Genomic DNA, 27,464 nt, shown 5'->3' on the forward strand with positions numbered 1-27,464 from the left:
AGAATTGTTGAGTTTGAGGTTCAGGAAGAGATGTTGGGTGGGCTGCTGGGAATGATCTGTACAGAGCTTTAGGAGTGAATAAGGTTACCACGGGAGAGAATATAGACAGAAGAGAACAGCCTGTAGAGATCATATAAATTAAGGATTGTGGAGAAATGAGGAGCCAGTAAAAAATACGATCAGAAGAGAACCAGGAGAGTGTGGTATCTCTGATGCCAGAGAATTTTATTCTACCCTCACCAGTGGATCTTCACTTATTATTCACTTCAAATGAATAGAGTCTCAGCAGCGCAATAAAGTGGGTCAGCATTCCTTGCATACCCTCTATGTGTACCTATGCTCCTCAGGAGGTCAATTTCACTTTAACTTGGATCTAAAAGTTAGACACTGGTACTTACTTCAAACATAAATGTTCTTTTTTTTTTCAGCTTCCACCTATTGTTCCTAGCCCTGTACCCTGGGGCCAAACAGAGAAGTCGCCCTCCTCTTCTACATGACAGCCCTTCAGATATTCACAGAATCCTTAGATTAAAGAATTGAAAGCAATTTTCTAGTCTTTCTACACATTAAAGGCATATTCACCATAACATACCTGACAAGTGGCCATGCTTTCTTTGCTTGAAGTAGAGAATGTTAAATATTTTCTGCCTCTAAGGAGGAGGAATATACTTCATGAAATCATGAATGATTTCAATTTTGGGGAGCTCTAATTGTTAGAAAGGTTTTTTCTGACATTGTCTACACTTACTTCTTTGCAGTTTCCTCCTGTTGTTCCTGGTTGTGGCCCTTTGGGCCAATCAGAACAAATAATCCTTCCTCTGTAAGATAGCCCTTCAGATTTGAAGAAAACTATCAAGGCTTCTCTTTTCCAAGCTAAACCTGCCCACTTCCTTCAACTGATGCCCAAATGCCATGGGCTCAAGGCACTTTAAAACCTCTGGTTACTCTCCTCTGCCTCTCTAGTTTATCAGTCTTTCCTAATTGATGACACTCAGAACTAGGCACAGTACTCCAAAGGAGGTCTGAAGAGGGCAGAGTACAGTCCTACTACCACCTTCCTATTTCTGGAAGCTAGGCTTCTAGTAATGTCATCTAAAATCACAGTATTTGGGGGCCACATCATACTTCTATTTCATATTGAGCTTTCACTCTTCTAAAACCTCAGAACTGACACCTATCCCTCTAAAGTTGATTATTTTTGTAACCAAGTGTCAAACTTTCCACTTAGGACTGAATACCATTTTATTAGATTTTTCCCAAAGCTCTAGCATGTCAAGACCTCTTTGGATCCTGGCAAATTAAAGATAACTATCTTATCCTCCATGAGTCTTTTCTACACTAAATACACTCAGTGTGGTTACCTCAAGGATTCTTTAATCCTAATGACTAGGCAACTAAATAGGGGTAGTAGATAGAGCTCTGGACCAAAAGTCAGGAAGCTCTCAATTCGAATCCAGACTACTTAACATCTCTTCGTTTCAGTTTCCACATCTGCAAAAATGAGGATAATAGTACTTGCCTCCTAGGATTTTTCTGAGGATTAAATAATATTTGTAAAGCACTTTGCAACCTTAAAGTACTATATAAATGCTCACTGTACCTATTACATTTGGGTAAACCATTTATTCAAAGTTCTCTATTTGCTCAGTTTCATGTGAGTATGTGGTAAAAATGAGATACTGTAAAAACACCGCACCAGCTTTACAGTAAAGAGCTCAGGGACTGTGCAGAAGTAGACTGAGGGTGCAGAAGGTACAGTCTGCTAGGCTCTGGGACACTTGTGGGAAATGATAGCGGGTGTTACTATTTTAAGTGCAGGGTGGGGATAAAAAAATGTTCTTATCATGGGCTCAAAGCAGTCCTTGGGCTGCAAAGTACAGATCTGGTGCAGAGGGTACAACAGTCCCTTTATCAACAGGAACAACATAAACAGTATAATAAAAGCTCACCAATGTGGAGTGGCTAAATGTGAGTAATTCCTGTCTGAAATAACTGTAATTCTGAACTATGGGCTACTTTAAAAACAATCTGGCTGTGTTGCTTTCAAGCATACAGAGTCACTAGAAGCAATTGCTAATAATGTGTTCCTAAGGAAAAATACGAAGCAGCTGGCAATACAATTATGAACCTAGGATTGATTGAAGAGCCAGATGCAAATGGGTAAAGGACTGATTATTGACTGCAGAGAGGTGCCTAGTGGTGATCTGGGGATCTGTCCTTGGTCCTAGGCTCTTCAATATTTTTATCAATGACCAAGATGAAGTCACAGGGGGCATATCTATCAAATTTGAAGATGACAGAAATCTGTGAGAAAGATCTTTCATCTTGGAATACAGAAACAGGAAGGGAAAAGATTTCCATAAGCTGTAAAAAGAGGGCTGAAACCAGTAAGGTGAAGTTCAAGAGACATCAATCAATTATATAAAATCTTACACTTAGAACTCAAAAATCAAATATCAGTGGAAGAGGTACGGAAAGAGAATTGTTGATCCAAGACTTTGGCTACATTGAAAGCTAAATGCGATTCACTGACGTACCTTAGCCAAAAAGCTAATACAACCTTAAGACTCATTCAGAGAGGCAGAGTGTCCAGAACAAGGTGCCCTGCTCAGAACAAATCTTGAAGATTGTTTTTTGTCCTGGGAGCCATGTTTTAATGTTTCAGATTAATGACTCCAGGCAGGTCAAATGGTGATGAGGCTTTGTTAGGTACTTTGATTATATCTTATTGCGAAGGATATGGACATATCCTGTAACAATATCATGAGAAGATTTGGGCACATCTACTGGTATGTGCTCATTAGTACCTCAGTGAGAATGAGGTCATCTCCCTACGTCTTACTGACTGAAGGTTAAATGTATTGATTAAGATGTTCAGATTAATACATCTTAATATATTAATAATATATGGAGTGAAGATCAAGATTTATGGATTAATTCATAAGTGAACTGACTAACAAGTGGGTTACAATAATCCTTTTTCCGCAGGATATATAAAAGGGGATCCTGAACTATTTTCCACTTGAGACACTCAGAGGGAAACAAGAGAAAAGTGGCCCTGGGTCCTGTAGGGAAGTCTATGCATGTTGTGGGTTTTAAAGTGTGACAGGGGGACTGCATCCCCAGCTTAGGGGTCCCTCCCTACTACTTCCTGGCAGAATTCATCTTGAATGGACCAATCCTGTGATGGGAGAGGGACCATACCTGTCCCCTACTTCCTGTCGTGGGATTGGTCTTGAATTGGACCAATCCCATGCTAGGGAGGGGCCACACCTCCCTACTTTCCGGTCTGGGATTGGCCTATATAAGGACCAATCTTGCACCTAAAAGGGAACTTTTAATCAGAGAAGATTCAAGGTTGAGTGAGTTGTTTAATTTCAACCCTGGTTTTTTTTTTCTTACTTTAATAAAGTTAATAATATAAAAGAGTTTTTTCTTATCTTCATCATTTCAATGTATTGAGCCAACTATACCAGAAAATTTATGAAGCACATTATGGCAGTACATGACCAGGCACTTCCCTCTTTTTCATTAATTTCAATTTATTTGATCTTTCATAAACATTTAAGGGAAGTAATGTGAACATTCTAAATTCTCATTATTCAAATGAGGAATCAGGTTCAGAAAGGAAATTGCAAATGATCCAGCTAGCATTGAAGCTCAGTTCTCCAAATTCCTGATTCAATAGTTCTTCACACAATCCTTCTCTGAATAATAACAAATTCAAAATTAGTGAAGTTGTATGAACTTTTCTTTATATTTTGTAGACCAAGATATGAGAAGCAAGCTACAAAAATATCCCACTAATACTCTACCCCACCCTACACCCCAACTTTATAGCTACCTTATCATAAATTGACTCCTGAGGTAGCATGTAAAGATTCTTAAATAACAATAGAAGGAACGCAAGGTACAGTGAAAAATGAGGTAAATTTCGTTACTCACTGTCACTAAGAGTCCAGGCGACAAGATACTCGCTCCATTCTCCTGGGGACTTGGTATTCACGCGGGCTCTCACTATGTACTTTTCCCTGGGGTGTAAGTTGTAAAGAATCACCGAGGTCTGGTTGGCCAGTACTTTTATGATCTGTGTCTCACTTTGGACCTGCATGGATCTCCTTTCCACCTCAACATAGACATCATCTTCTGAAGTTGGAAATATGGGTTGCCATGTTAAATTCAGAGTCGTCTGACTTCTTGGTAGGAGACTTAGACCTCTCGGTGGAGGAAGGCCTTGAAATAAGAGAGAGAAATTTCCTTTTCTTTATTGTGGAGGTAAGAACAAATTGGCTAGTAAGGCCTTTCTAAGGAAAGAAATTTTGGAGTTAGTGCACAATCTGCAATCAGTAATCCAGGCTGAATGTCTGAGGCAAAAGTTTAGCAATACCCTTCTACCTAAAAACCTCACTATTCCATGACTGCTGGATGAATTCTGGATCTTATTCCTGAATTTGAATTAAGTAGATGACTCAGAAAAAGTCTCTGATCCTAGATTTTTAGCAGTCCTAATAAATCTAGGTTCTAGAGTCCCCAGATTGGTACCCTTCAATTAATGCAAGGTTTGTAAACTGTGTACTCTGAAAGCAACTCGTTGCAATAACCCAGAAAAATCTAGCTCAGTTACCAGTGGCAAAAACTGTGCACACTCTCTGATTGATCAATAGAGAGAAGAAATAAGACCATCATTCATTCTCAATAAACAATGGCCATTTCTCCATACCATCTCCATTTAAAGTCAAGGTATTAAACAGTGCAATGCTCTTCTCAAATCTTACTTCTATACAACATGACTTTGAATCTATAATTGTTGTTATTTTTCTGTGACTACCTATATAGTTTTCTCTGAAAGAGGAACATTTAGGTGCAGAAGGTCATTTTTCACAATAATGTGACTTATCAATCAATATACTGTAGAGTCAATTTCTTCAGACTCTTGTGAGTATAATCATTGATTAAGAGCTAGAAGGGATAGTAGGAGTAATTGAATACAACTCCCTCATTTTATATATGGGAAAACCAAGACCCAGAAAGGTGACCTGGCTAGTCACACAGCTAATAAACGTATTCCCTGCTCCGAGACTTAACATTCTATTCATTATACTATACTGCCCCTCTATGGATGCATCTTGCTAGGAGAAAGTCTTATCTTTAATTGATCATAAAAAGTTGGAAGAAACTAATCTGTCCTAATTGAGGTAAGGTTTAGAAACACATAGCAAAATAGTTGAGTAGTTTAAATTCTGTCAGCATGTTTATTAGTTCTTTGTCTTATAACTCTGCTGTCCTTGATGGGTGATATTACCTTTCTTCATTAAGCGATGAAGCTTTAGCTACTAAATCTACAGAATAGCTAAGTGCACACAATCATCACAGAATGAAGGACTGATTTAATTATCTGGATAGTTTAGGCAAAAGCAAGATTTGGGGTTTTACATAATATTTCCTTTCCTCTGCCTGCAAAGTTTTAAGAAAAGACTCTTCCTCCTCCCTACCTCAAAGTCACGTGCATTGTAAATGCATGTGTTATTTTAAAAACAATATAAAAAACCCTAAAAAGCAGCAAAATGTAAATTATAAAAAATAATCACTTTCATGAACAACCTCTTTCCTTCTGCCCATCTTGATATTATTTTGACATCTTCCAAGAGAATTCCAAATACATTCTGGTTTGAATTTTAAGTGATGAGGACAGTGTGGAATGAGTTTGTCAAGTTGTTATCTTTTCCATAGATATTTTCCATCTGAGTCATATTTTGACCTGCAACTTTTAATTCATCAACGTAGACAGAGTGAAAATGGCCCCCGTCTCATTTCTGCTGATTGAGGTATAAAACAATTTAGCATCCACTTTGATTTTAGCCCATAAGTTTCAACAAAGTCTAGATAGTAACTAAGCTCTCTATTTCTTTTGCATTTTGTACTTCTAAAAAGTGACTGATGTTAACAGCATAGATGTTGAATCTTCCTGATTCAACGTCTATGTTGAGCCCCTTGGGGTCATACCACTTGAGTGCCAACTTGTTTTGCAGAGAGGCTTATAAATTGAAAATTAGTTGTCTAACCTCTTCTCTGCAGAAATGTAGGAGCATAGGTGTGAAATGTCTGGCCAGACATAATTGATGGATTTATTGTTGTTCAAGTATCTCCAACTCTTTGTGACCCCATTTGAAATTTTCTTGGCATAGATCCCAAAGTGATTGACTACTTCCTTTTCAAGCTAATTTTGCACATGATGAGTTGAGGCGAACAGGGTTAAATGACTTGCCCAGGGTCACTACAACATCTAGCTGCCCTAAGTGTAGTTTGTCCATGATAAATTACTTTTTTTCTCTTTTGGAAAGAAATCTTTGTTATAAGGAATGACTTGCTGCAAGAGAGCATAGGTGATATACTTGAAAATGAAAGTGATGTGAAAATTAAAATATCAAAAAAGTTTAAAAAAAAAACTAGTAGCCTTGCCTCTTCCTAGATTTAACTAGATTTAACATGATGGAAAACCAAGTAACCATGAAGAGAAGACAGAGTTGTCAGGGGTCTAAGAATTCTTGGCACCTTTTGTGTCATGTTCCTTTTGGCAATCTAGTGAAGACTGTGGGTATTTTCTCAGAATAATAGGTTTAAATTAAAAAACTAAAATATATAAAGATAAGTATATTACATAATGGAACTAATGGCATCAGAATATAGTTATCAGAATATTTTTAAGAAACAAGTTTACAAATCTCAGTTGAAGAACCTCTATCTAAAAAAACTCAGCACTTTTCTTAGCTTCACATTCTTCCACTTATTTTCTCTGCTTTCAAGTTGGAATTGGGGATGGGATAGATTGTGGGAGAAACCAAGTTTGAGAGGAGGAAAGCATATAAACTAAAATAGTAAATAGTGCTTTCTATGTTCCTGGTAGAGGGGGGTAGGGAAATTCATGTGAAATACAGTATATTTTGAAGGTTGATACACAGATTGTTTTCTGTGCTTCTTAACATAAACAACAAGTTTACTTTTTTAGATAGGTAAAGGTATGTCAAACTAAAAGAGGCTGCTAGAAAATGGTCACTTATGAGCAGCTCTGGTTTTTAAAAAAATTCAGAATAGATAAATCAGTGTATGATCGTAGTTTATTTCAAACAGAACTGGTGCTGAGGAATTATAAGAACCTTATAGAGAAATAGTTTGCTGGGTGGTCACATACTAACATAATCGCATCCCTAAAAGATGAACATTTTCCATTTTGAATCTTATGGTTAGCCACCAACTATTATCCAGTGTACCCTACCCTAGTGAGCCTTCTTATCTCATTTGATTGGGGGTATGAGTGCTAGATTGCTACTTTCATTTTCTAGATGAGAGAACTGAGGATCAGAGAGGTTCTGTGACTATTCCAGGGTCATATGGCTAGTAAGGGTCAGGTAGAATTCAAATACCAACATTGGGCATGATGCCCCTAATATTGTTGGCATTTATTCTAGTTTTGTTGCATTGAATCAGAAATCAGAATAGATCAAATTTAGGTTATAGAGGAGAAGATCAGACAACAAGATCTCAGAGGGGAGAGTTTTGACTGTTGGCTTGAAAATCCCTTCTTTTCTAACTCAAAGAGTTCATAAACGATTAAAAACATGACCACAGATACAAAGTTAATCCAAAGAAGGTGGCTTGTAGAGCTCATAGTATGACTAACACAATAGAGTGACAGTAGCAAGTCAGAGCTTTAGCTAGAATCAGTCTGGGTTTTTTGCTATGGTTCCTGCATGGAATAATTGTTGTTCAATCATTTTTTGATCATGCTCAACTCTTCATAACCCCATTTGATGGTGTCTTGGCAAAGATACTGAAGTGGTTTGCCATTTCCTTCTCCAGCTCATTTTGCAAATGTGAAAACATGAATCAAACAAGCCAAATGGACTTGCCCACTGTTATGTAGCTAATGAGTAGCCGAGTGTCCACATTTGGACTCTTCCTGAGTCCAGGGCCATTACCTAAGCATAATCCTAACCCCCAAAAGAAATGGTCTACCTCAAAAGTGTCACACTAAGGGTAGTGACCTAATGCTACCAGGACCAGATTAAATCAAAATTGGAAAATATTTAACAAAACAACTAAAAATATAATCTAACATAGATAATATTAACATATGGTTTTCTAACATCAATATGTGGTCAACAAGAATCCTTATGTACAGTTTCTATTCAAGTGGTGTGGCACCACTGGTCTAGGAGACTCAAGTATGCATTGGTCTGACCTGACTGTATGAGGCTTGTAGACTATCAGTGGTAGTTTGGCTAAGGTGAGTTGTGGATTCAAATATTGGACTTAGAATCAAGAGAACTCAAGTTCAAATCCTGTCTCCAATATTAGCTGGGTGACCTTCAGCAAGTCACCAAATCTCTTCATTCTCCATCTCCTGAACTGTAAACATAAAGGGATTGGAGTCAATGGCCTCTAAGCATCTTTTCTAGCCCTAAATCTCTGCTCCTTTAGGTAGGAGAAAATATCATATCTTTAGTCTCCCAACAATCAAACTATGAATCTGCCCCCCCCCCAAAAGGAGGTTAATTAATGGTTCATGTTCTTATAACTTCTTCCTCCAAGATAAACAAAAACTCTTCCACCTCACCAGTCTGCTTATTTTTCCCTCTTATTGCACTCCTGCACATGGAGAATGTTTCCCCCTCTACTACTTACCAATGGAAGCTGTAGTAAAACGTTTGACAGGTCCTGGGTGTCCTTCACCCCCCTCTCCTCGACGGCTCAGCTGAACACAGAGCTCATATTCTGTCCGTGATTCTAAAGCATCCAGTGTGACAATTTCTTCAGTTACTGAGTAAAGAAAAGGAAAGTCCAGAAAAAATTGTTTTATATATTTTTTAGACCAAGAAAATGTTGGTTTAAAAAGGGGAGCTTTGAAGATAAGTTCAAAAGTCTAAACTCTAGTGGGTCAAATGTTATAATCTTTAACCTAAGTGGAAGAGTGTTGTCATTGTTGTTCAATCTTTGAATCACATCTGACTCTTGGTGACCCCATGGACCATAGCTATCAATGGAGTTTTCTTGGCAAAAAATAAAATACTGGAATGGTTTGCATTTACTTCTCCAGTGAATCAGAGATTTAGTGACTTGCCCAGGGTCACAAAAGCATTGAAAGAGTATTTGTCTAGAAGGAAAGAGTCCTTATTGATCTTGTGGGGTTGGGGCTACCTAATTGACAAAGCTCTGGGACTACTTGTATCACGTCAGATATGTTTATTAATAATAGCTAGCATTATATAGTGCTTTGAGGTTTGCAAAGATCCATTCTATAGATATATTCCTTTATCTGTCAGTACCTCATCAGTCCAGATTAGTAGGGGTAGGAAAGGGGGTTTCTGGGAAGGGAGCAAGGGCCATTTGATATTAGTGAAAATTCTAGATTCTTAAAAATCATGTTAACCGTAGTCAAAAGAAATATTGGCCTTGGAAGAACTATGAATCTTTTCTTTGAATCTTTTTTGAATCTTTTTGAATCTTTTTTTTTTAATCTTTTCTCAGTCACTTGCTATCTATTAGGCCTGGAGCAAGTCACTTAGTTGGGCCTCAGTTTCCCTCATATGTAAATTGAGGAAACTGGGTAACATGGTTTTTAAGGTCTCTTGCATTGTTACATCTATGATCATATGAAATAGATATAGTAGAAGAGCAAGAACCAAGCTGACAAAGATGTCAATAGTCTCTCTTACATTTGCTTTAATGTCTACATAATTGGTTTGTAATGCTCATATGTGCATTTTACACCGAATGCTTTTCTATGTAAATGGATTTGTCCAAAGGACTCAGAAACAAATCTAAGTAATCAGAATATGTGCGCCCTGTTTTTTATTTAGCTCTGAGTTTGCTCAGCAGGCCCAAACCCTGCTATCCCCTCCCTCCCCCTCCTCATTAATAATTTACAGCTCAATTTCTATCAGAATTACCACTAATTCCAAATGACTGTAGCGTTATTAGATTTTTGACTGTTCTCTGCAGGCTTCATTAAAGCTGACTATTTCCAGGAAGCATGAATAGTGGAATGAATATTAGGAAACTTGTAGTGATTCCACTGGGTAGTGATATAAAACCCCTTTCTAATGAAATTTTGAGCATTGGTTCTAGAAACAATAATTGAGCATCTTCATTTTAAGGCTCTGTGGTGTATGAATCCTTGATTGGGCTGGAAAGAAAAGTAGAGTTGAGGAACAATATGGAGAATTTGTTAAATGTAGCCCTCTGGCTTATTGGGCTAAGAAATCTTCCTCTACTGTCCCAATTGCCTCTGCACTTGGCTTTTCTGGTATAGACGGTCCATTTCATTCTATCCTAGGTCTCACGACCCAGTGGTTAACCTGCTTTTTCTTCTACGACTCAAAAATGTATTTGTTCTAGATCTGTGAACTCCCCTTTCTCAGGCTACCTAATTATGGGCTAAATCAGCAGCAGCTTCATTTATGACTTCATTTTACCACATGCATGGGAAGGCATTGGCAATGCAACTGTGTCCCAGGACTGGAAGAGGGAAGAGAAAGAGATGAGGATAAGAGAAGAGTATGATTTCTGACCAGACTGTAAGCAAAAAACTACTCCATATTCTATTTATTCTTGAAATCAGACTCTTACCCCGCAGATGCTTCCAGGTTTCATATTGTTTACTGGACTTGTATAGGAGTTTCTTGGATTTGATTGGTCCATCTCCCAAATAAGGCTCAGAACTAATGTTGACAGTAACAAAGTTGTGACCAGCTTCCACCACCTTCGGTGCATTCAGAGGCTCTGGGGGAACTAAATAGGGTGACAATAATCAGAGTGACTCTTACAGTTGGGTATTTTGGTTTTATAGGCTTTTTAGTTTTAGTTTTGAAAGTCATAACGTATAAGGAGTTGGCCTTGAAAAGTCCAGAAGTCCAAGAGTCAAGTCTCTTTTTGGCAGATAATAAATGTAAGATCTTGGGTCAGTCACTTAACTTCTCAGTGCTCTAGGAAACTCCAAGTCTGTAAATTGCAGAGAAGGCACCAACTTGCATTTGTAGAAGGAGTTCCTTTACCTTTACATGGGATTTTCTTATAGCAAATTCTAGCTGCTAGCCTTATTTTATTTTTTAAGCAAAATATCTTGGGAATATTTATGGTGTTCAAGAATTTGTACTTTTCCCAGAAACATGCAGAAGGCTATTTTAGAATGACCCCCAATCCCAACCCTTTTGTGTTCATGTGATATCTAGCCTTGCATTTTCTAAAGAATTTTAAAATATTTGTTAATCAGTTTTGAGTCTTTCTGTGTTCATATTATCTAACAATCCATTTCTCTCCTTTCCGCCATTTATAAAATGAAAGTGAAGGGAATTTGCCAAGGTTTCAGATTGTCACCTATGACTAAAAATCAGACCTATGACATTCAAATTTGGGCCAGGTCTGTTCCATGTAGTAACTGCGCAGGTGGACAGCAGGTATGTACAAGTGATTGATTGGCTTATTTCCTCTAAATAGAGAAATAGCCTAATGAAGTCATTTTGGTCATGTTGACCTTTCTCCAGTGATCGCTTTGGTCTGGTGACTAAAAACATTTGGTTGTTTTAAACTGAGGTTCTTTTACTTCATGTGATTACTAACAGTGATTAAGATTGACAAGGTTGGAATTTCACTTGTAACTCAATGGACTAAAGCCTTCTTCACATCTATTGGCCAATCGATGCCTACCCTCCATTAATTTTTTTCAGAGTTTCTTCTTAGGAAGATAAAAATTTACTTAAAGTTGTTAAGTGACTTGGTATTTCAAAGAGAATTATTTTTCTCAGGGTATATGCTCCTTCTCTTGACAGAAACCAGATCATAATCTTGCCAGATGGCGGTAGATAGTTTCATGACTTGGAATGGACTCTAAAATTCATCTCCAGGTAACCAACTTCTGGCCTCTCAGAACTTAACTGACTGGTCATTGGAAGAAAGCCACACACCATTGGTCAGGCCCATTCTCAAACTTTTTCTTGCTTGGAGTAGGATTTGCCCGAGAGTTTCATTGACATAACCCAGTTCTATCACATACCATTCTGAAACATCATAGGAGGGATTTAATGGAGGAATCTGTGATTATCTATACAGGCTATTCAAAGCTAAATTTGGAAGCTCTCCTAATTCTGACACTTATTACCTACTTAACTTTGGATGAGTCATATAATCTCTTGAGGCCTGTTTCCTGGCCTCAAAAAAAATAAGGGAGTTAACTAGAGGACTCATTTCTATTCCTGATTTAAATCTCTGATCCTAAAAATCCCATTATTCATACTATATGTGACCTTTGTAATCGTAAAATCATATTTTCCAAGAATCACCTTGCTAAGGACCTGAGGCAAGGTTTGAACATAGGTCTACCTGATGCCAAGCTCAATGCTCTATGTGCTAAGCCATAGATACTATTGATAATATGGGGAACTTTATCAAGGAGAATAAAAGCCTAGAGCCAGGAATTAGTTCCAAATTGGTTTGTTTTTTAACTTATTACTGTTTATTCTACAAAGACTATGGCCCTCAAGGACTTAGATAAAAATGATTTGTCTTCACATAATTTCCTCTTTTCCTGGCAGTTGCACAAAATGAGAAATTACTTTGACCCTGTGAACTTTCTACTGAATAAAATTGATAGAGGGCTCTTAAAACACTCAAGCGTTCCAGGATGATGTTGACTCTTATTCTCTTGACAACAAAATTAAGATTCTTCCACCCTAATATAGTCCTTGACCTTAAAAAGAAAAAAGAAAGTATCTATGAATGCAATCCTCTACTCCGTTTTGGAATGAATTCTGAATTTGTCCCAAAGACCTTCTAAACACGTAATAACTAGATGTAAATCAGGTTGGCGTCTCAGTATTCTTATCTACAAAATGATACCTTCGTTCCCTTCTAACCCTCATCTACTTAGATTACCTAGCAATCTCTTCACCCCCACCTAACATATATACATATATATGTATGTTCATTTGAAATATTTTGATCTGTCCTTCAAGAGAAAAATCCAGGCATTCCTAGCATAGCACAGTAGCTACCAAAATTTTCTGAATTTCTGCAGTTATCCTTGTTACTTGTACAAAATGACACGGCATTATGAATGGTTTAGTGCTTATACAAAAGATTTTCCAAACTTGTTACAAATAATAATATCTAAAAAGTCACAACATCTTCGCATGATAAAGCCAGACACTGTGAAACATAACAAGCTTCCACCTTTATGCCTAATGGGTAAAAAGTCAAAGCGAGGTACTCTGGAGGACAATAAAGATATCACAACATGAGATGCTCTCTGAGTATTGAAAACGTCTCCCTCTCCCCGACTCTGGCACGGATTATAACTCTGTGTTAGTACATTTCCAGCACTTCAACTAGACCATGGATTCTTAACTTGTTTGCGTATCATGGAACCCTTGGTGAATCCTATGGAATTCCTTCTTGGAATCATGAGTTTAAAAGTATAAAACAAAATATAAAAAATTACAAATAAAGACAATTATATTGAAATGTTTATCACATGCCCCCACCAGAAACAAGTTCATAGACCCCATGCTATTAAGAACCCCTAAACTAGATGCCATTATGGTTTGAGGAAGCTGTATGTTGCCTCAAGAAGGGCTTACCTTTAACAGAGATGTTAAAAGATTTTTCCACCATTCCAGCCACTGTGTTCACACTACAGACCCAAACACCTGAATCAGGAGGTAGAATCCTATGGATACTGAATTCAGCTTCTGATCGATTATTTCGTACAAAGGATTTAGGCTGAAATTGAACAAATGCAAGAAAATTACGATATGCAAACAGGGTCGGAATCACAAGAGCATACACAGCTATAACCTTTTCTTACTCATTAAGAGGAATTTTTGGTAAACTTTGAAAGACAAATTTTCTTTCTAGCAAAGGAAATCTACTATAAAAGGAATTTGAACATGACCTAATGGCCTTTTTTAAATTAGGCATTGTTGGAAGTGAAGATCTACCACTGAAATAGAGAACAAAGATGAATGTCACTGTAAGGGCAAAATATCATGTCTAGGTTGGGATGATATTTTCCTGATGATACTCAGAAAGTCTTGTCTCCTGAACAGGAGAACTAAAAATATGGACTCTCAGTCCATTGTTTATGGGAGAAAACAAGGTTAAGTGACAAGAATATTTGTCTCAGGATTCAAAAAACATGAGTTCAAGCCCAGAATCCACTACAACCACTTTCTAGCTATATTTCCTTGTATAAATCACTTAGCCTTTCTGAGGCTTAGTTTCCTCATATATAAAATGAGAACAATAATACATTGACTATCTATTTTACTGACTTATTGTGAGAGATGTACTTTGTAAGCTGAAAAGACCTTAATAAAGAATTATTAGACTTTGCTTAATCATGAAGAGTTTATAGAAGAATAAAAAAAATTTTATTTTCATGCAGACATGTATATGTATACATATTTATAAAATATATATATTTCCTTGAAAATAAAGACCATTTCATTTTTCTTTACATATACATTTCCTAAAAATGGATAATAGTATGGTTTAAATAAAAGCTTGCTGATTAATTGATCAAATAAAAATGTGTCACCAATTATTTAATTACTTGCCCATATTGTTCTATGGCAGAAATAAAAGAAGGGTCTGGGGATTTGGGGATAAAGAAAAAACACAAAACCATATAGAGTAGCACCATAGTTAGGTAGGCTTGTACCATCCCCTACTCCCATCCTAATGTCAAACTTGAGATTGTAGAAGCATGGTTTATACATATTTGTCAACCCTTCAGCTTTGTGTGTCTAAAGCAAATACCTCCACTCCTATTATGACTTTGAGGTAGAAGCAACTGTAATCCCAACCAATTTATAGGCCATTCTGCAGATCAGGAACAAGGAAGATCTTATATCTTCCTCTGTTTAAATTTCTCTTTTCAATCTGTTGAGACCTACAGTCATTAAAACCACCATTTTTGCCTTAGGAATATTGTTTCATTAATGTGGCTAGTTTGAGATGTGTTGCACCTCACATGATAATGACATTCTACAAAAGAACTGGAAACAAAGTGAATGTCCATCAACCACTGGATGGCTAAATAAACTGTGGGGCTTGAATATTATTGCATATTATTGGGCTGTGGAAAATGAGAAATATGATTCAGACAGAGAAATATGGAAAGACATGAACAGATGCAAAGTAATGGAGAGTCAGTAATGCAACCTACACAATGGCTACAACAATATTAACGGAAAGAACAACTTCAAAACAGATAAACATGAATGTTGTAAAATTATAAAAAGCAAGCTTGGACCCAAAGAATAGAAATGAGAAAACACCTCCCCGAACTTTTTTGCAGGTGGGGAAAGAGGGAAAGTGAAGAATATTGTGAATAATGTCAGGTGGGTGTTGATTGATTTTGTTTGCCTCTTTCTCCCCTTTTTCTTTAAAACATTTTTAATTATAAGAGATGGTCCTCTGAGAGAGATAGGGGAGTGAAATATTGGGGAAAGCTAGACATTGAAAAAAATCAAAAGATATAAAAAACCTTTTTAACATAATGTTATCTAGGATGGCTAGCACAAAGAAAACCTTTAATAATGTTGGATGATGACAATAATAATGATATTATTATATCTTACTTGCAAAACAGTTCCATCTGGTTTCACCAGGGTCATTTCTTCAGCATCAGGCAGCGGATGACCAGAGGCTTTGCATATAGGATTGAATTTACCACTGTTTACTTCCATGTGGTCTGGTAAATCTTCTATTTGAGGAGTCACCCTTGAAGGACCTGAAGGCAAAGGGAAAGCTATTTGGAGCTTGGTTTTAAGATAATATCTAGTTGGCATAAATGAAGAAAGTAGAATATAAATTACTCAAGGGCAGAGACTATTTCAATTTTGGCTTTGTTCCCCTAATTCTTATCCCAGTGACTGACACATGCCAGGAACTATGTAGAAATGGTCTTGGTACATTATAGGAACTATGTAGAAATTTGCCTCACATATAGTAGGAACATTTGTGGAATAGAATTGATATCTATGCCCCCAAATCCCCTTTAGCTACATTTAGATCTTATACCTGAACCCTCTTCCTCTTGTCCTAAAAATAGATATAAAACATTAGTCATATAATTTTCTTCCAGTCATTAAATAAAATATGGATGTTTTTAAAATTAATCAGTAAAATCAATTTCTTGTTAGTGAAGCTAGATATGTGGATTTTTGAGTTACACAGCAGGAAAAGAATGAATATAAAAAAACAAAACCAAACCTAACATTTGTGTAGAAGGGATTCAAAGATTCGATGAAGAAGACAATTTTTTCTAAAATAATAAACTCATAATTCCTAGTCAATTATGAAATTGTAAATATTACTACTTTTTTGAGAGGACATGTTTAATTATTTTAAATCAAACAGTTTAGTTTACTGTTAGAACAGAGATATATGTATATAACTTAGATGATTACATGGCTGAAAGTCTTATGTGGAGGGAAAAACTTAAATAGGACAAAGTTGTGCTCCTGAATTATCATTATTAACTATTAGCTCTTTTTCTTTTCTTTGTTGATGAAATTAGATAGCAATAGTCCTGGAACAAGGTCTACTTTCCTGCTTTTATTAATCTGTATTTATTGTTCTATAGATTACTGTACAAGGGGATAAAACAATTGCTTTTTATAGATGAATAAAGTATTAGGATATAAGGTCATCTTTTATGGGCTCACTGAAAGCATCATTAGAACAATTCCAATAGCAGACAGAGCAAACAGGAATCAAATGCTCCTCACCTTGGTCCAACTTAATTTTGATCTCAACTAAGTCTTTAAAAGCTATAAAGTTTTTCATTACATGTGGCTAAGAAATTAATAGGATTTGGGATGATGACATATATCTATCTGTCTATGTCATTTTATGAATCAATATTATGTCAAGAAGATTGTGGTCAGTCTATGATAATGGTCCAGTTTGAGTATAGTTTGAGTTGATTAAGTTCTCTGGGATATTTTTAGATATGTATTTGTGGCATGGGGATTTGTCATCATTTATCCATCCATGAAAGACAGCAAACCTGCTACATGATTTAAAATTCCAGGTCCTAGCTCCTAGGTATTTGTAGATGCTAAATTTTTACAGCCTGAAGTTGTGAGTTGAACTATTTACTATTTCTTTGCATAATCTACTTTGATCAGTATGTTTGGCTTCTTAAAGACAACCCTTCTATAGTATGGTGATGAATCACTGTTTCAAATATTATATCCAGAAAAAATAATCCACATGACTCAATCATAAGGCAAAGTTCTTTGTTAACATATTTTTGGGTAAGTTCATGCAGTCTTTTGAGAATTCCCTTGAATCTTAAACATTTTATAGGCATCATTGGGAGGCAAAGTGACATTTGTTAAACCCAATGATGTTTAAATGTCATCAGCCTTGACTGATGAAGAGGTGTCTGCTTATTCCAAAAATATTTCTGTAAGTTTTGGACCTGTTTATTTCATGTCCTAAGAATACCTATCAATCCTTTTCCTCTTTTCCCCCCTCTATAGTTGCCTTGTGATTAATTAATTATCTAATCACAAGGATTAATTATCTGTGTAATTAATATTACACAGGATTTTGTTAAGGTACCTTTCAAGATGGTTATGGCCCACTTTACAGTTATCAAGATGTTAACATGCAAAGATTGGTATTACATACAGTCAGTCAATAGGTATTTATTAATAGCTACTTATTATGTGCTAGGCATTGTGCTAAGTGCTAAGGATACCAAAATAAGTTAAGACATTCCTGCTCCCAAGGAGATCTCAGTACAATGAGAGAGACTTGGAATATGGTCTTGCTATGCTAATGCTTCCCCCACCAAGCCAGACCAACAGAGAATATGCATTGGAAAAGTTGTTACTAGGTTCTGTACTCCCTAGACCCATGCATCTTCACCCTAGACATTTTCTACCTTATTGCTTTCTATTTCTTGCTGAGAATTGTAATTAAATCACCATTTCCATTGTCTTTGCAAAGGTTGTTTTAATTGACTGTCCCATTGTTCCATTTACCATCTTTGTCACTTTCCAGATTAAAACTTCCTTCCCTAGTTACCTCTCTCACATAAGAGTCATCTCCTCCATTGGAATCTAAGCATTTTGAGGAAAGAGATGGTCTATCCCCATGCTGTAGTTACTTAATAAATATTTTTCATTTTTTTCTTCCATTTCAGCCTTGATTTCAGAAGGAAAATATCTCAATATATTCAGCCACAACCTTTTCTTTGACATCTTTCTACTCAGATGAGGTATTTGTAGGTATGTCTTTTATCCATTGGTTTATGGTACTCTCCAGATTCAAGTTTAAAGTCTTCAGTGTATCTTTCCTTGGCATATTTTAAAAATCTACAAAGCCTTTTTGAATTAAGATGATATTGTTATTTTTTGGTTAGGACCTGTGACTTCATCTGTGAAGAGAATTCTTAGCATTAAAAGTCCTTGCACGAAAGCAGGATAATATTTTATCTGAACTTATAGTTTTATAGTACTAATGCACTAAGAAGTTAAGTAATTTGTCTAGAATCACACAGCTAGTATATGTCAGTGGGAGAATTTGAACATAGGTCATGACTATCCACTACACCATGTTGCCACTCTTTTGTATTATAGAGATTTAGAAAACCAAGTGTCAATAATGCAGAATTTGGAATCCTTGGAAATGTTCCAACACTAAGTAGAATTGAAGGGAAATATAAAAAATTATCCAAATTCTGTGATTTTGTTTCAGAAACATAGGAAATGATAGTAATAAAGGGTGGTAGGCAGGATGGAAATGACTATCTTCTTTATTTCTATTTAGATCATCATTATTCTTTCATCATTCAGATTCACATCCTCAAAATCAATATTGAATCTTCACTATCCTTTGCCTTCCATATCTCACCAATTTCCAAGTCTTAATATCTTTCACATATGTCTCCTTTTATCCACTTACACAGCCACTGCCCTAGCTCAGCCTCCACCATCTTTTATCTGGACTATTGCCGTAGTTGCTTAATTGGTTTCACTGCTTCATCTCTCCCATCCATCCTCTACAAAGTTGCCAAAGTGATAGTCCTAAATAATGGGTCTGATTGTCACTTCCCTATCAAAAGACAAAACAAAACCCCAGTGGCTCCCTATTGCCCCTAAGATAATATGAAAACTCCTTTGTTTGGCTTTAAGAGCCTTTTGTAGTCTTGCTCCAATCTACCTTTCTAAACTTCATATTATTCCTTCTCATGTGCTCTCCATCTCATCCAAACTGACTTACTTGTTTATCCATGTCTAGGACACTCTAACCTCCCTACCTCTCTCCCTTCTACAATCACTGGCCCTCTTTGAGACTCAGCTCAGATGGCACCTTCTACATGACACTTTAGCTGATCCTGTGTTCCCCCCCCATCCCCACCACAGGCACACACTTTTATGCTTTCCTGCTCCTATCCCTGCAAAATTATTTTTTTACTTACTTTGTATTTATTTATTGTCGCATATCTTGTATTCCATTCTTCTCTACCACCTACTAGAACAAACTCCTAGTAGTTCAAAGATTATAATTTTTTTTGTATGCCTGACACTTAGTTCAACATTTGGCACTAGAAAGACCCTTACTAATTTTTTTAGTAGAACAGAATTGAGAGCTTTGAGGGAAATAACCATCCTTTGTCTTGTTCCGTATGCCCAGTGCCTGGCATAGAGTAGGAAGTTAATAAATGTTTATTGATGGATTGATATGACTTTACATGACTTACATAAGCATTTTAGTGAGTAGTGGAGAGGAGTCCTACAAACTTTTCTAAGCTAAAGATAATCATAATTTATTAACATTAGACATGATTTATACCATAAAGACAGAAAAATTTAAAAACAATTTATTTGTAGATCTAAAGAAAACTTAGATTTAAGTGGGTTCTACTAGGGGAAAAACAAATGACAAAGTCATTCAAAGAATTGAAAGCAAATAAATAACCTGGGCCAATAAAGGGTCATTTCATTCTTTCTCCCTATTATATCTTATTCTCTCATTTGTGACAATGGATGACATTAAGAGAGTGGAACTTTGGGGAAAATCAGACTTATTAGGATTCTCTGGGTTCTTTGACTGGATGCTCAACTGATTTGTTTTCCTAAACTCTCAATTTCTTTTTTTGGGAGCTCTGAAGGGAATGAGGGTAGGTGATTTTATAAGGTCTGAATGTTTAATTGGAGTACTATGAGGCACCTTCCCTACCTGCAATGCTGAAGAGGCAGCAGAAGAAGTTTCAGATTTCTTTTGCCCTTGGGCAGCAGGGTTATATCAGTAAAATTTAATGATTTAGTCACCCTGGGAAAAGGCTCTTGATTACAGTGTTACCTTGCTTTACCTTCTTTTTCACATTGTAGACCATGCCTGTTAGGAGGACACAGGCATCCTTTGAATCGATCACATGTTCCCCCATTGGTGCACTTACACCTTATTTTACAGTCTGGACCATAAAAGTCAGGTTGACAAGCTGTAAACACAATCATTGAAGAAGAAACTGTTAATAATGAAACAAATGGAGAAAACCAAGATTCTCTGCGGTTCACTTGTAAAATGTCTAAAATATTTTGCACTTGGCTTAAAGGATAGGATTGCCTTCACTTCCATTTTAAAAAACAAAACAAAACTTTTTTATAATGAGTAGTGGTGAGGAGGCTTATAATTTAAATATGAATTGGAAGAGAGTTCTAAAAAGGCTTTGATTTAGTTTCATTCTGAATAAGTATACTAGTACTTATGTGATGGGGTGGTGGGATGTAAATTTACTCTACTAAAGTCTTACTCTAATGTCCCATCATATGAACATGATTCAGAATTCAGTAAGTCTAAGCCAATCACAAGATCTTCTGGAGTCCTCCAAGTTGAAAAGGCTTTACTAACAGGTCTGGCAATGAAATTTATAGCTGACACATGAGATCAACTAGAGCTATGCATAAATCTGAGTAGCAGCAAAAAAAATTATCCATTTGGTGATTTGATTTGGGGGGAGATAGTGGCTATAGCAATTCAGTAAATCTATTGGCATAGAAATGAGTTTTAAGTAGTACTTGCTTAATCTGAATACCTTCAGATGAAATTACAGATTAAAAAAAAAACTTAGTACAGTTTATAGTTCATAGCTGGATAGATTATATGAGTTTAGAGACTACACCTATACAGTAGGAGTTAAGGGAAATTCGTAGTCTATTCAGTGCTCAATTAATACAATTGACTACAGTTTAAAAAGAATGAAGACATTTCTAAAACATTTTCACCAAAAATTTTTCCAAAGTAGTAAGACTTCTTTTATAGCTATGATTTCTAAATTAGATGATTAGATATGGGTAAACTAATAATGCTTTTGCTTTGGGTGGATATTACTTTGAACTTAAAGCCTTTTTGTTGTTTCCAAAGGCATTCTTGACTTTCCCAGGATTTTTTCCCCAGTGTCACAAACAATTGCAATGGTTGTATATACTGAATTGTTTGAGTTATGAACAATTAGTGGAAAGTTGCTAGCAAGCAGTAGGGGGGTGAAATGTTTATTTCCCACATACTGGAGCCAGGAGCCCTTCTCCTAACCCTAGCTATATACTTTGGAAGCTACTAGGAATACTGTAGTTCCCCAGGTGAAAAATAAAGACTTAATGATCTTATTCAGGCAGAGGGTATTTTTCCAAGTACTTCCAAGAGACTTTTATTTGACGTAGTTTGTGTGCCTTGTGAGGTGTCTTCATATTACACTACTGTTTGAAAGTTGCTGAGAAGCTCTGAAGGACAACTGTGCCACATTAATCAGGAGACAACATTTTTGGAAAAGAAAGGATTAGGGGGTGGTAGATCTGAAACTTGAAAAGGGGAACTGGGGTTTTGCCTAGGGATGCCAAAAAGTGGCGAATGGTACCAACACGTGTTCTCTTTTAGCAGATAGAAACAAAAAATTAGTAAAATTAGGAACCTATTTGTTGGTGTGTTCCATCTCCATAGTGTCTATATCATGGTACGAGTCTTTGTCCTACCACCCAACCCTGCCAAATTCCCTCCAATAGTGATGGTGTCCACAAAAACAGTCTCCTTCCATCCACCCAGGATCTCTTTTCTCCATGGAACCCCATGGCCCAAGGTTGTAAGCATCTTTACTCCCACCTCACCCCCTTGAATTTAATTTGTTTAAAAAGTTGCTTCAAGGGCACTTGCCTGGAGATGCTATTAGGGTACTTGTGCAGGGCATCAGAATTAAATACAACGGATAAAGAAATAACATGCCTCTGACAAAGTCCATGCTCTCTGATTCCTTCCTGGACTCCTTTATGTAGGGATATTATTTGGTTCATACCTTCATTGCACTGTAAACCCTTCCAGCCAGTGGCACAGGAACAGCCATAAGGGTCCGGGAGGCAGAACATGAATGATTTGCATCCATCTGGTCCACTACATCTCTCTTTGCATGTTCTTCCAAACATATGCTCTTCGCAAGCTTTGGGAAAGGAAAGAGCTCCTTCAGACTCAGAGGCAAGCCCTCAAAAGGCACTATTACAGAGGCCGGGCCTCAAATAACAGAGGAAAATAAATGTGGTGGCAAAAATAGCTTGTATCATCTCTTAAATAGAGACAGAAAAAGAAAAAAATAAATCCAATTTTATAGTATGAAAATCAGAGCACAGAAATGTTAATATCAACAGAACCCCTCAAATTGCTTAGATGGCTAGATTCTACCAAAAGTAATCTCTGTGTTTTCTTAGAGGCAATAAATTTTATGCATTTTAAATATGCATATCTTCTGTGTCAGGAAAAGAATAGTTTTTTTTAACTTACCTTTTTCACATGTCTTCCCCATAAATCCAGGAGGGCAAACACATTCTCCAGTATCTTCATGACAGATGCCCTTGTTTGCACAAGCAATACAGGAACTTCGACACTCAGGTCCCCACTTTTCAGCTTCACACCCTTGGATTCCAAAACAGGCCAATGGTTACTAAGACTCTGGTGGGTTATCGGGCAGATGGTTGTGATCGCTCTCATGGGATACTTTACAAAATAATTTGCACAAACAAAGCTTTGAGATAGGTGACCTCATATAGAATAATGGTATTTTCCAAATATCATTCATCTAAATTTAAAAATGGAGAACTGAGCTTCAGAAAGAAGTGCTTTTTCCAAAGCTACATATCCAAACAGCATTGGAACCAGGGCTTGAACCAAGTCTTTTGACTTCAAGGCCCAGGGTTCTTTCTGCCAGACCAGCCAATGTCTCTGCTATCCTGTGCTCTAATTCCAAATTTTGTATCCCAAGAAAGGAGGGTGACTTTAGAGCACTTTCCATTCTGACTCCTATAGGGGAATTTACAGACACTAAGTCATTCCTTCAGTCCCTACTTTCAGTAGAAGTAGCTGAAATGGCATTAGTCTCATTTCTCAGATTGGAACAAATCCATCCATAATGAATAATAATTCATTTCACTTTGTCATTTATAAAACTCTTCCCTCCCAACAATACTAAGGGATAAGTAGTACAAGTATTATTATATCAGTTTCATAGATAATAAAATTGAAGCACATATAGAATAAGTGGTTATTGCTTTTCATTAAATACATTGCCTAACATAATAATAAACACTTCACAAGTATATAATATTTTTAGGTTTATAGAACATATTGTCCATTTTATCGCATATGAGATCGCATATGGAAGCAATATGGCAGAGTGAATAAAGATTGGCCTTGATACTGGGAAGACCTATGTTCAAATCCTACCTTTAACACATATTAGATATGTATTGCTGGGCAAACCACTTATCATCCCAATGCTATAAGCAACTTTCTAATTTTTCAAAAATTAGATTATAATTTTAAATTAAATTTAATTCAATAAAATTAAGTATCATTTAAAATTAAATTATAATTTTTAGAGATGGGGCATACATATTGGTAGAGGGAATTCTCCCACATGGTAGTTCCTTATATCAATGAAATTAGAAATTTGGTTCTTATACCTGGTCTTTCTCATATGAACCTTATGACTGAGTTAGGTGTTATTATTATCATCTCTATTTTCCATTTTAAAAGAAAAAAGAAGCCACTTATAAAACAAGTGATTTACTGCCATAAGAAATGAAGGACAATTTGATCACACACACCAAAAAAAACCTGTAAAGACTTGTCTGAGGTGACACAAAGTGAAATGAGCAAAATCAAGAGAATGTTGTACACGGTAATAGCAATAAAGTGTGATGATCTGCTATGAATCACTCAACTGTTAGCAGTGGAAGAATTGACAGAGAACAACTCCAAGAACAACTCTTGATGAAAAGGCTACCGACTGCCATAGAAGGAAATGATGGAGTCTGAATGCAGTTTGAAGCATACCATTCTTCACTTTATTTCCTTCATGAATTTTCCTCTAGAGTAAATGATATGTGTATCTTCTTTCATAATATGACAAAGATGAAAATATGTATTGTGTGATTACACATGTACAACATATGTCATTATCTGCTGTCTTGGAGAGGGGAGGTGGAAGAGGAGAGAACATGGATCATAAAATGTCAGAAAACAATTATTAAAAATTGTATCAACGTGTAACTTGAGGGAAAAACAAACAAAATCAATCAATTTGCCCAGGATCATATAGCTAGTAAATTTCTAAGGTGAGTTTAGAACCTGTCTCCCTAAATCCATATTAAATCCAAGTCTAACACTCTATCCATTATACAATATTGATTTTCAGCAGTAAACTTGCTTAAGGGTTCTGGATCTCTTATCTTACTCTAGATATTTAGTGATTTACATTATAGGTTGAGAAAAAAGTTTTTATTCCCATATACTCTTCTACTGTGTACAGTCTAGTAAGTCTAGACTCTGAATGTTTCTGCTAAAGTGTGGCTTGCGGGACTACCAGATAATCATGGTGGCAGTCCAGACACAAGACTCTTCCTCTCCTCATCACCTACCAATACAGACTACCTAAAACAAACAAACAAAAAACAAATTCATATGAACGAAAGGACTCTACAGTAAGGCACAGCATTGAAGGTACATGAGATTTGGGCATTTCCATGCCATAAGGGGATAAAAAAGCTTACATCAAAACACGAGCTGATCCACCTCCCCCACCCCACCTATGGAGCCAGAGTCAGAGCCAGCATGTGCTATAATCAGTGAGTGAGTGAGGGGCACCTCTGGGTCCTTAGCAACTGACTGAGACCACCAAGGACCTACCCCTGAGAGCAGCTAGACCTGAGGCCCCAGCAGGCTGAGGAGCACAGACTGCGGGTGCTGGCAGGGAGATAGCACAGAAAGGGGGCAGCAAATAGTGGAAGCTGCAGAGACTCGAGAGCTGGCCTCAGCTAAAATCCTTGCTCCTTGGCTCCATACACAGAGAGCCTGCCCATCTCACTCAGAGAGGGAAGGAAAAACCTCCACAGTAATGGCAAACAGTGCCCAGGAACAACAACTTCCCAACACCAAGAAAAATAAGAAGAAGGGGTTGACCCTGGATAATTTTTAACAGAGGAAATAGAAGAAGAAATTCAAATAAATGCACCACCACCCCCAAAATGGAAATTGTCCACAAGCTCTTGAAGAATTTAAATTGAAGCTTATCAAAAAGATGGAAGCCTTCTGGCAAGAAGAGTGGGAAATAGTTCAAAAAGAAAATAACAGTTTAAAAGACAAGAACTCCCGATTGGAGAAACAGCTGGAAGCCACAAAAAGCAGGATAGATCAAACCAAAAAGGAAAGCCAATCCTTAAAGACCAGAATTGGGCAATTATCTTGCAAAACAGCAAGAAGTAATAAAGCAAAGTCAGAAGACTGACAAAATAGAAGAAAACATAAAATATCTCACTGAAAAAATGGTAGATCAGGAAAACAAAGTATGGAGAGATAATTTGAGAATCATTGGTCTACCTGAAAACCCAGAAATAAACAGAAATCTTGACATCATACTACAAGAAATTATCCAAGAAAACTCCCCTTCTGTTCTTGAACAAGGGGGAGGGGAAATAGACATTGAAAGAGTTCATAAAACACCCTCTACAATAAATCCTCAAAAGGCAACTCCCAGGAATGTAATTGACAAATTTCAGAGCTTCCAAGCTAAGGAGAAAATTTTACAAGAAGCCAAAAAGAGACAATTCAGATACCAAGGAGCACCAATCAGGATTACAGATCTGGCAGCTTCCACATTAAAGGACTTCAAAGCTTAGAATATGATATTCTGAAAGGCAAGAGAATTGGTCTTCAATCAAGGATCACTTATCCATCAAAACTGACTATATACTTCCAGGGGAAAGTATGGGCATTCAGCACAATAGAAGATTTCCAAGTATTTGTAAAAAAAGACCAAAACTTAGTGGAAAGTTTGATATCCAAACACAAAGATCAAGAGATAAATAAGAAAGATAAATAAGATAAATAAGAAAAGATGAATAAGAAAGAGAGGGAAAAGGAAAAAAATGTTTTTTTATTCAAACTTTCTTCTTTAAGGGCTTCAATAAGATCAAATTATTTATATTGGGAAAATGTTATTTGTAACTCTCAAAAATTATATTCAATGTTATAGTAATTAGAGGAATCATTGACAGGAAGAGATTGGGAAAATAAGTACTATAAGATGATATGAAAAAAAAGAAAAAAGGGTGGGGGAAATCAAAAATGGCACCAAGAAATACTTGAAGAAATAAAATAAATAGGATACTCTTTATCACCCAAAGATACACATGGGAAGGGAAGGGGAAGAATACTTTTAAAAGAAGGAGAGAGGGGGCAGCTGGGTAGCTCAGTGAATTGAGAGCCAGGCCTAGAGACGGGAGGTCCTGGGTTCAAATCTGACCTCAGCCACTTCCTAGCTGTGTGACCCTGGGCAAGTCACTTGACCCTCGTTGCCTAGACCTTACCACTCTTCTGCCTTGGAGTCAACAGAAGATAAGAGTTTAAAAAAAAAAGGAGGAGAGAGAGGGCTAATAGGTAATACTTAAACTTTACTCTCAGTGAAATAAATTCTGAGAAGGAAGAACATCTAGATTTAGGGTACTGAATTCTATCTTACCTTACAGGGAAAGTAAGAAGGGAAAACGAAGGGGGCAGGGGGACAGGGAGTACAAAAAGGGAGGGAAAGGGAAGGGAGAGAGAACTTGGATCCTTAAAAAATAAGAAGGGAACAAAAAGGGAGGGGGCAGAAAGGGAATCTTATTAAGGGTGGGGATTAAGGGGACCGATTAAAAGAAAACCACTGGTTTAAAAGGATATAGCAAGAGAAGAAAGGACAAAACTAGGAGAGGATATCAAAATGCTGGGGAATACACAAGTGGCAATCATAACTTTGAACATGAATGGGATGAACTCACCCATAAAATGAAAACAAATAAAGTGAATTAAAAATAAAAATCCTACCATATGTTGTCTGCAAGAAACACACCTGAAGTGGGTAACTCACAAGG

General features: G+C 36.7%; 1 protein-coding gene across 1 annotated transcript in view; it reads right to left on the reverse strand.

Annotated features, from left to right (window-relative positions):
• TEK (TEK receptor tyrosine kinase) overlaps positions 1–27,464 on the reverse strand; it is a 141,809-nt gene that overhangs the window by 59,769 nt on the left and 54,576 nt on the right. The window contains exons 5-12 of the mRNA XM_001374814.5: positions 22,840–22,971; positions 22,361–22,501; positions 20,387–20,515; positions 15,636–15,787; positions 13,632–13,773; positions 10,627–10,788; positions 8,683–8,817; positions 3,946–4,233 (exon numbers count right to left, since the gene is read on the reverse strand). Coding sequence (XP_001374851.2) covers positions 3,946–4,233; positions 8,683–8,817; positions 10,627–10,788; positions 13,632–13,773; positions 15,636–15,787; positions 20,387–20,515; positions 22,361–22,501; positions 22,840–22,971 — 1,281 coding nt within the window. The remainder of the gene's footprint in view (positions 1–3,945; positions 4,234–8,682; positions 8,818–10,626; positions 10,789–13,631; positions 13,774–15,635; positions 15,788–20,386; positions 20,516–22,360; positions 22,502–22,839; positions 22,972–27,464) is intronic.

Source organism: Monodelphis domestica, chromosome 7 (genome assembly GCF_027887165.1).
Source record: "Monodelphis domestica isolate mMonDom1 chromosome 7, mMonDom1.pri, whole genome shotgun sequence".
In the NCBI taxonomy this organism is placed as follows: Eukaryota; Metazoa; Chordata; class Mammalia; order Didelphimorphia; family Didelphidae; genus Monodelphis; species Monodelphis domestica.